General features: G+C 44.4%; 1 protein-coding gene across 1 annotated transcript in view; it reads left to right on the forward strand.

Moving 5' to 3' along the window:
- Positions 1-10,691, forward strand: part of kiaa0586 (KIAA0586 ortholog) — a gene marked incomplete at its 5' end in the record, with an annotated part of 87,621 nt that overhangs the window by 50,909 nt on the left and 26,021 nt on the right. Inside the window, 3 exons of the mRNA XM_083634270.1 lie at positions 211-364; positions 4,920-5,071; positions 6,415-6,466. Of these exons, the coding sequence (XP_083490396.1) occupies positions 211-364; positions 4,920-5,071; positions 6,415-6,466 (358 nt within the window). The remainder of the gene's footprint in view (positions 1-210; positions 365-4,919; positions 5,072-6,414; positions 6,467-10,691) is intronic.

A 10,691-nucleotide genomic window follows, 5' to 3' on the forward strand; every position in this document is an offset into this window, starting at 1 on the left:
ACAGTCAGACAGACATATAAACACCTGGCAAAGTACTCCAAACAGCTTCTGCAGTAGTTCCCACTACATTAGGTGTGTCCAGGACCACAAACATCGGCATCGGTTATCGGCCAAAATGTTATTTTAAACATTGTAATGTAATGTAATGTAAACATCGTATCAGCCCGATTTCTCTCCAAATCCCTTTGCTGCTCTGTGCTGTGTCCTCAGGGCTCGTGGGGGGAGGAGGGGGAGGAGGAGAAGGGGAGCCCGGGGGAGGTGAAACCAGACAGAACTACAAAACGCCGAGTCAAGACTACAGAGACCAGCTCAGCCTCACAAAGGACGGCAGCCAGCAGGGGACAAACCATCTGTCTGTCTGCAGGTTGGTTCACAGCCGACCAATCACAACACAGCTTTGTTTAGACCAATCACAACACAGCTTTGTTGATACAGCTGTTGTCTAAAAGCAGTATATCCAGCATCACAGCTGTGCTGTGTGACCAGAGACATTACTATAGACCTTATTCGCTAACCCTGGACGGTGCCATATTGTTGACATACCGTCCTGCACGCACAGCGCTACTAGTAACAGCCGTATTGTCGTTTCTGTTCCATTACAAAAATAGCGATAGTGATGACAGCAATAAAAACCCCAGAGTTGTTGTTTGTATGCTGCCGTTAATGCCTGTAATAATAAACAAAAGAAAAAACGAGGTGAACAGACTTTGCTGTGAGGAGCTGTCAGAAAGTTTCACCTGTCTCTCCTAACTATCCACACATCTCCTGTGTGCTGACGTATCCTCAGTCTCGCTCCCTTCACGTCTGTGGACGGTAGAGATAGAAACAAACCACGGGGACTTTATTGCTTTCATTGCTACAGCCATGTATAACGCAGGTCACCATCCGAACACAACAGGAACGATACAGGTAACGCTAACGGCGGCTAGCTTCCTATAAACGTTGCTCTTACATAGGCTGTCACTTGAGAGCTGCATGGCGGCGGTGGGCGTGCCCGTACGTGAGTTACTTCAATCAGGTCTATAGAGCAGTGGTCTTCAACAGGGGGTCCGCAAATGTTTTTCAAAGTAGTTTGTGAGAATTTAAAACATTTGTTTTAGACAAAATAAAATGATAATGAGTAAACTCCAAACTTTAATATGCAATAATAGATTCGGACGTACATAATAAATTTGGACGTAAATAATTTTTGCAGCTACTTTGGCCAAAAATGATTTATAAAGTAAAAATAAAAAGAAGTGTCAAACCTGATATCCTGGTGTGCGCTGGATTATACAGTAAATGTTATTATAGGCCACGCTTAAAAGTCCGGGAGTCTGAGACGAGCATCAAAATGTGGCCTCTCCTTAGGAGACTTCCGGCAGGTCTTGAGTCCATTGGAGTCAATGGAATTTAGGAGACTGGAAGAGTATACCATTTCATAGTATTAGCAGAGCCTAGAATGAGCTATCTCTATAGCCCATTCATCTCTGGACTGAAGCTGTTAAGTCTTTGAATGAATGTTCCTCTGAAAATACAGACTTGGTTTTAGTTTCTCTGATGCTCTCTCTCTGTGTGTTACGGCTGCACAATTAATCAAATCCATATCAAAATCACAATATGGCCAAGTGCAATATCGCAGGAGAAGCTACAATTTGAGAAGATTCAAGATTATTGTCACTCCATTTGCACAAGTACACTCCTGTGCATGCGCGATTATACGTTGGTGCACTGGCTGCACGTGCAACCCCTAGTGGCCAGATGATTTTTTTTTTTTTACTTTTTTATTTTTTTTTACCTTTTATTTATACAGGGGGAGTCTCACTGAGAGCAATGCTCTCTTTTTCAGCAGTGCCCTGTTCAGAATGTGTTGTCATATCCTACTATAGCATTCAGTGTCTCCTATACAGTTATCTATTTGTGAAGGTACACCACAATAGATTTTGAGCACCACAAATAGATTTTGACTGCCACATATTAATTTCAAGTAGTAGACTGCAAACACCTGCTTTAGGAGCCCACTAGATGGTGCTCTGAGGCCCACCAGTGGGCCACGGTTCAGTGGTTGGGAAACACTATCATGCAGATAGAATAGGCTATAAGGAGACAATTCTTTTTTCATCACTGTAAAGGCAAGCCACAGTGAAGAGGATATTAATGTGATGTGTGTAGTTCTTCATATCTACTAGCCTCTTCATTTTGCTCTCAGAGTGCCCCAGATTAATGCATTTTATTTTAAAATTTACAAAATGTCTTTAGTGTCACAACATAGCATTAAATCTAAGCCTTAGAGCAGAGGTTCTCAAATGCTTTACAGCCAAGGACCCCTTACAAGATAGAAAATACAGTATACCGGGGACCCCCTCATTCTGATTTGTGATTTTGGGCTAAGCTTAATTGTTTCCACAGTAGTTAGTAGTAGTTAGATTAGAATGTAATCCATGAACCATTTTAGATTTAAAGCATAAAATGTTTTCCTTGAACTATGAAGCTTTTGCAACAACAAAAAAGTTAAATTTTTTATTTTCCTGAAAACTTTTCGCGTACCCCCTGGCAAAGTTCCACGGACCCCCATTTGAAAACCACTGCCTGCAGTGTTTCTCAAACTTTTTCAGACCAAGGACCACTTAATAAACCAATGAAAAAAACTCAGGGACCACCTAACTCCCAAAACATCCCCAAAAGCAATAGGCCTACTACTTCAACTCTAAATTACAAATTACATGCTAATTAAATGACAAATAGCAGTACAATTAATATAATTTTTGGCTTCCCACAATTATGAAAACAACCGATATAAAAAATATATATGTAATTTATTTTAGTTAGTCCATTTACCTTCTTTTTTTTTTACATTTATTTCTCCTGTTCAGTTCAAATATATTCAAAGTTCAAAGAAAGTTTTTTCAAGTTCAATAAATGCACAATGTTGCCAAAGTCAAATAGTAACTTGGAACTCCCAACCACCCGCTGTACTCTGTCTCTCTCCTGTAGCCCTGCAGGCAGAGTGGACGTATCTCCGCAAGCCTAAGTCGTAGAGAGTCAGTTGTGGTGGCGTTGGATTCGGGGTGAAAAAATACATATAGTCCATTACAGGCATCGTGATCTGACCTTGAGTTTCCCAGAAAATGTAAACATTTCTCTGATTGGATAGTGGGAGGTTAAAAAAAAGGAAAAAAATATAAATCTTCTCGCGGACCACTAGGGGGCGCCCCCTAGTGGTCTGCATGTGCGTCTGTTTGTGTGTGTGTGTGTGTGTGTGTGTGTGTGTGTGTGTGTGTGTGTGTGTGTGTGTGTGTGTGTGTGTGTGTGTGTGTCAGAGTTTACAGACTGTTTATGTGTGATGGTTGTAAAGTGAAGAGAGTTGTTCTGCTTCAGAGGGACACACACACACACACACACACACACACAGTCCAACACCAATATTGACTTTAGAAACAGGAAGCAGCAGCTGGACCCTGAGGAGCAGAGGGAGAGAGACTCCCCACAGTCAGCGGCTTGTTCTCGCTCAGGAAACAATCCAGTCAATCAGAGCCTTTGTGAACGGGACTAAAGTTTGAACTTTTCCTGCAACAGTTTTTCATTGGTGCTTCAGCAGATCTGTTGAAATCTCATCCTTAACAACACAGTGGCCCAGATTTATCACTGGAGCGCAAACAGTAGTGCAGATCCGGGTGCAGTAATCATCCTATAAGATACCCCTTCGCATGTGATTCATAAAAGTGTCGTATCTCACCAATCACAGCGTAAGAAGGAGCACTCATTGATCATCGTCATTTAAATACCACACCCCTAATTATTCTCTTTTCAGAGACCTCACCTCCTGATTTCATGACATTGCTATAAGTCTAATTGATGAGCCAGCTTGCAGATTGCTTACTCCTCCCCCCCGCTCTGGTTTAAACACATTGTGAATCCAATGCCTTACTTTGAAGAAGACACTGTGCTGTCGAAACATCAGTGATTTGTTGATCTGAACTGGTTTAGCTGCTGTGTTCCTGACCTGTGAGCACCGCTCCTCATCTTCTGAACTGGTTTAGCTGCTGTGTTCCTGACCTGTGAGCACTGCTCCTCATCTTCTGAACTGGTTTAGCTGCTGTGTTCCTGACCTGTGAGCACCGCTCCTCATCTTCTGAACTGGTTTAGCTGCTGTGTTCCTGACCTGTGAGCACTGCTCCTCATCTTCTGAACTGGTTTAGCTGCTGTGTTCCTGACCTGTGAGCACCGCTCCTCATCTTCTGAACTGGTTTAGCTGCTGTGTTCCTGACCTGTGAGCACTGCTCCTCATCTTCTGAACTGGTTTAGCTGCTGTGTTCCTGACCTGTGAGCACCGCTCCTCATCTTCTGAACTGGTTTAGCTGCTGTGTTCCTGACCTGTGAGCACTGCTCCTCATCTTCTGAACTGGTTTAGCTGCTGTGTTCCTGACCTGTGAGCACTGCTCTTCATCTTCTGAACTGGTTTAGCTGCTGTGTTCCTGACTTGTGAGCACTGTTCCTCATCTTCTGAACTGGTTTAGCGCGTGGCAAAACAGTAGTGGTGGCTCCCGAAGTAACGAGCGGTAGCAGTTAGTAGAGTAAACACAGCCATAAGTGCAGTTATTGCAGAAATAGACTCAATAACAACAATTAACAAGAACAGGAGTATGAACCATCCCAGTTTCTCAGCAGAAAAGATATTTTCGTCCAAGTGGATTTGGATTGGATTTGGCGATGCTAATTGGCTGAAGGAGTTGTCTGTCAAGACCAGTAGTCCCATCCACTGAAATCACTGTGGACAGCTGGAAGTCCAGACTGATACGTAGTCTGGACAGGATGTGAGGTCACACTATCAGGATGGTTTTAACCAGGCTAGTACTGCACACGGGGTACATTAGGACCTCGTGATTTACAGTGAATTGATGATGTCATCATGATGATGACTGAGTCTCTCTGTTTTCCAGAAGTGAGCTTTGAAGTGAGCAATCAAGGCCCGGTTACCATGGCCGACCTGGAGGCGGAGCCAATCAGGACCCTGACCTCGGACCTCCACACCGACCAATCTCTGTCTCCTCCACCGCTGGACACACACACACACACACACACTGCAGCACAGGTGACACACACACACACACACACACTGATTTCCTCACTGCAATAAAAAGTCATTGTACAACAGTTAGTTCCGGTCGAGCAATTTGATTGGACAAGAGGCATTCCATGAGTGCTAATATATACAGTATAACTGCTCGGGACGCATCAGTGTACGTATCACTCCGCTTCACAGCTGTTCTAAAGTAAAGTGGTGATTAGGTTGTAAGGTGGTGATGAGGCTGCATTCACAGTGTTTTTCTGTGCGCAGTAGCAACAGCGCAACATGTCCTCCAACTTATACAACCATATACCACGTATCATGTCTGCTAGACTAGTGCCCCTCAGTGGCAGAGAAAAAGTACTACGCTACTTCCGCACAAAAGCAAGTTGAAAAAGTGACTTTTATTCCAAAAAACGAGCTGACAAAGAACAACAAAGGGTTAGGGTTAGGTATTGGGTTTGGGGTAGGGATAGCAACGAATGGGTGGTTACGCTAGGCGACTTTCAAGCCAGGGGCCCCAGGTTCAAATCCCGCACCAGCTTATAATTTTACCAAACTCGGAGACTGGGCTGTTATTCACATGAACGCTAGAGGTTGCTTAATGTTGAAAGGTGATTTCAGGTCGTATTCAGCTGCTTGTAAAAACGAAGTCTTGGGTCGTATCCACTTGGAGGTCAGGCTGCGACAGCGATATGGAAACATTTGACCTTGAGTATTGAAGGCAAGAGACGAAGATATGGAAACATTTGACCTTGAGTATTGAAGGCAAGAGACAAAGCTCTAGTGCTTTTTTGACAACAGCACTTCCACCATTTTGGCCTGAAAACTGCCTCCTTGTGCCAATGGGACAACGGCACAGAATCCATACCTGCCAACATGGGAGCCTCCCTATTTTTAACACTTTCTCCTGCTGTGCTCCCAATTAATAATCGGTAATTTCTCCCATTAATCTCCCGATTTCAGTCAAATGGCTGCAGTGGGCTCAGTTTTAAAGCCAGAGTGAAATATCTGGGTTAAGGTTAGGGTTAGGGTTAGGGGGGGGGGTGCATTTGCCGATACCCCAGAATATATCCCTCTTTCTCTTTGTGAAAAAGAGGGATATATTCTGGGGTATCGGCAGCAGCTGCTGATGTTGCAATTGGGGCTTAGAGTTCTCCGGCACCATGCCTGATTTTAGGCATAGAGGCTAAGCAGTTTGAAATGATGGGCAGAGTCAAATAACAGGCACAAATCAGCTGTTGTCTGACTTGATGAACAGCTTTTATGAAAGAAATGTCACATGAGAGGTTGTGCTGCTGTTAATGTGAGCACGGTTGTGATGACTAATTCTGTGTGTGTGTGTGTGTGTGTGTGTGTGTCCCCAGGCTGTATGCAGACCTCCCATCATGGTCAGACAGTACGCAGACAGAGAACCGGGTAGGAAACACACACACACACACACACACACACACACACACACACACACACTAGGGGTTGCATGAACTAATCGACGTGTCGACGTAACTATCAGGCGTCGACGCCTACTGGGAGACGTGGAAAAGTGGTCACGTGGTTTGAGACTTTCTTTGAATACATCCATGTTTGAGACTTGCGCTCAAAGCACTTCTTCTTTTTTACGACTACTCGACTTCGCCACAACTTTATTGGTAGAAAGTCATGCAACCCCTAACACACACACACAAGGTCGATCCTGACCACTAGATGGCAATGTGTCTCTACCAGTCTCTCTCTCTCCTCTCCCCCCCCCCTCTCTCTCTGTCTATGAAATTGTTTTATTTAACTCAGTTTAATGCTTCTATTTAAATCTATTAAAGGTGCTTAAACATGTCTCCAGATTCTCTCTCACTCTCACACTCCCTCCCTCCCTCCCTCCCTCTCCTTCCAGTCAGTACTGGATACAATCACCACATTCAGCAAAAAAACACTGTCTGACACAAACACACACACACACATTACCGCTGGTTGAACTTAGACTCCCACTAAATCGTGTCTATGTGTGTGTGTGTGTCTCTGTGTGTGTGTGTGTGTGTGTGTGTGTGTGTGTGTGTGTGTGTGTGTGTGTGTGTGTGTGTGTGTGTGTGTGTGTGTGTGTGTGTGTGTGAGAATGAAGACAGTATGACCAGCATTGACTCACAGGTTATCCATGTATCACAGTCTGAAGAACAACTTTTCTGTCTGTCTGTCTCTCTCTCTGCCTGTCTGTCTTCCTCTGTCTGTCTCTCTCTCTCTCTCTCTCTCCTCTCTCCCTGTCTGTCTGTCAGCACATGCCCATATATAGTAATGTTTATGCTGGTGGACAGGTCAAATTTACTGAGCCTGACTGGCTGTTTTAGTTCATTGTTTGACTGTGTGTGTGTGTGTGTGTGTGTGTGTGTGTGTGTGTGTGTGTGTGTGTGTGTGTGTGTGTGTGCCCGTGTGTGTGTGTGTGTGCCCGCGTGTGTGTGTGTGTGTGTGTGTGTGTGTGTGTGTGTGTGTGTGTGTGTGTGTGTGTGTGTGTGCCCGCGTGTGTGTGTGTGTGTGTGTGTGTGTGTGTGTGTGTGTGTGTGTGTGTGTGTGTGTGTGTGTGCGCCTGCGTGTGTGTGTGTGTGTGTGTGTGTGTGTGTGTGTGTGTGTGTGTGTGTGTGTGTGGAGTCACATGTTGATGCTGAGATTGGTTATTTTAAGAGATTATATTGAGAGATAGAGATTTATGCTGATATAGGCTATTTTTCCTTTGTGGAGATGTATGCAGATTGAATTGATCGCATTGTGTTTGAAAGAGCTATTACCATGTGGTTCCTTTCATCTGTGGCTTTATTATCTCTATTGTTCTCTAAATTAATTTGTATTACGGATATAGTCTTTTTATGCAAAATTATTCCCCTTAACATGTTTGGGTGAAGCAGACAAGATTTAGCTCTTATTCAAGAAAAGTGGCAGCAGTGTAGAAGTGACTGTCATTTTAACAGCACAAACAATCTCCAAATAATATTTACCCTAATATAAAATGGGAGATTGCTGAGCTAAAAAAAACGGATTCAGTATAATTTTAAAATTACCCCCCCAGGTGGCTCACCTGGTCCTTTGCACGGCCGACCTGTTTGTTTGAATCCGAATTATCCGACCCGTGGTCCTTTGCCGCATGTCATCCCCTCTCTCTCCCCCCACCTTTCCTGTCTGCATACTGTCATGTCCAATAGAGGCCAAAACACATTTTTATTTATATTTTTTACAACAGCGCTGCATTCATGATTCTGCAGTGAAACAAGCTATTAGTCTTCGGTTCTTATCGCTGTAAGCTCTTTGGCACAAATGATGACGTGTGTTTATTCAGCGTGTGCTCATGTACATTTTCATAGAACACCAACGGACTGGAGGAAGCCTTAAAGCCATTCTCACATTTTACTTTAAGACACATAACATTAAAATACTCATAACCTTTGTTCTGAGAGAGCTATCTCAGACATTCAGAAAGCTATAAGCCTACATAGGGGAGAGTTTCTACTTCATGGAAATATAAAAAAATTTAAATGTCAGATTTTCACCATGTGAAGGGTTCTTGCAGGCCGCCACACATATTTATTAATATCTGGTGTTCTTGTCCAAAATTTTGCCCTATGGAATCTGTTATAGCTTTTTTAAATTCTCAATTCTGCGATTCCGTCTGTGATTCTGTTACCACAGAAACTATAGGGGGCACGGTGGCGCAGTGGTAGTGCTGTGACTGTCGCCTCACAGCAAGAAGGTCCTGGGTTCGACTCCCGCCTGGGACGCTGTGGGCACTGAGGGTGTGTCCCCATTCCCATGTCCTCAGTGCCTATTGCCCAGGTGGGCTAGCTCGTCAAAAGGGCCTTTCTGTGTGGGGTTTGCATGTTCTCCCCGTGCTCCATTGGGGTTTCAGATAGGAACCCAGAGCTAAAAACATGCACATACAAACAAAAAGTACTATAGGGCCCTGCTGTCGCTGGCCTGCATGCGCCGCTGTCACCCTCGGAGGATACCTGCCACTAGCCTGGTAAACGATCCTGATCACATGACACCACATCCTATTTAATTCATTACAAAGTGCACGGACCAATCAGGGACCTGCCTCATAGTTGACAATGTAACCGGCCTATCAGGAGCACCACGGGCAAAACAGTAATGGCGTCTCCCAAAGTAACGAGCAGTAACATTAGCATTAGTAGAGTAAACAGCCATAAGTGCAGTTATTGCAGAAATAGACTCAATAACAACAATTAAACAAGAACAAGAGTATGAACCAGCTGAGTTTCTCGGCGGAAAATATGTTTTCGCCACTCTTCAGACTGGATTTGGATTTGACTGGATCCAACGCTGATTGGCTGAAGGAGTTGTCTGTCAAGGCAAGTCGTCCTGCCCACTCAAATCGCTGTGGACGGCTGGAAGTCCAGACTGATACGTAGAGTCAGGGCCTAACAACTCTTCAGGTGGAAACCAAAGACGATGGGATATCAAAGCAAGACACACCAACTTCAAGTGACTTCCTCTATTTGTTTCTCGTGGGTTTTGCCCATGGTTTTCCATGGCCACGCCCAATTATGAGACTTGTGGCAGTCCTGAGTCTATTGGAGTCAATGGGAGGATGAACGTGATCTCAGCTTATGACATTCTTTTGCCCCCATAGTCATCAAAGTAAATATTTGTCCCATTTTCCGAAGCCACATATCTTCTGAACATTCGGACACTAAAATGGCATTTTTCAGACAGACAGATCATGGGAAAATGTAATTTGTTCAAGACCTGTCTCAGTCTCAGCAACACACTCTCGCGAGATTTGGCAACAGGAGCTCACGTTAGCAGGGAGCGATTAGCTAAAGCTACACGTGAAGTTCGTTGATGTAGTAGCTAAATCTGTGGCTGGAAAACATATTTTTTTAATCAAATATCTTAGTACTATATTGAGCTAACAAGGCGCAGCTTTGTGTTTATACAGTATGTGTGGTTTGTGTGGAGTTTGGGAACTCACGATCTCTAGTACAAGTTAGCTTGCTAGGTCAGCACTAACCCCACCTCACCAGGCTCAGTCCTCTCACAGCACTTCAGGGGAGAGGTGACCACATGATCATTTGGAGACTTGCTAGCAGCATTTACAATTGGCGGAGCCTGGGGTGATGTACTGTATCTCTATCTATACAGTATGGACCATCTCTGGGGAAACCCTGCGAGTGGAGGACTGTAGCTGGAATCCTGAGGTTGCTGGTTCAAATCTAGCTCCAAGGAGGAGGAACCTTTTACCTGAATAAAGTTCTTAGTTATCTTTTCTTAGTAGTTTAGCAGTTGTAGGTGTGTGTGTGTGTGTGTGTGTGTGTGTGTGTGTGTGTGTGTGTGTGTGTGTGTGTGTGTGTGTGTGTGTGTGTGTGTGTGTGTGTGTGTGTGTGTTGTATAAACAGGATATTGAGGTATTAGAGGGGATCACAGTGTTTGGATGAGAGCAGGATGGAGAGACAATACACAGTCAGCCACACACACACACACGCACACACAGCTCCTCTGCTAAAACAACAGAGAGAGAGAGACAGAGTCAGTGAGCTGTGTAAACTCTGCTGTGTGTTTGTTTCAAGGCACTGACATAGTCGAGTGAGGCAGACCTCCGCAGATCGCGCGCGAGATCTGCGCAGGCACTGAGGTGTTCATGCTCAGA

Source organism: Poromitra crassiceps, assembly GCF_964638095.1.
Source record: "Poromitra crassiceps genome assembly, chromosome: 3".
Lineage (NCBI taxonomy): Eukaryota > Metazoa > Chordata > Actinopteri > Beryciformes > Melamphaidae > Poromitra > Poromitra crassiceps.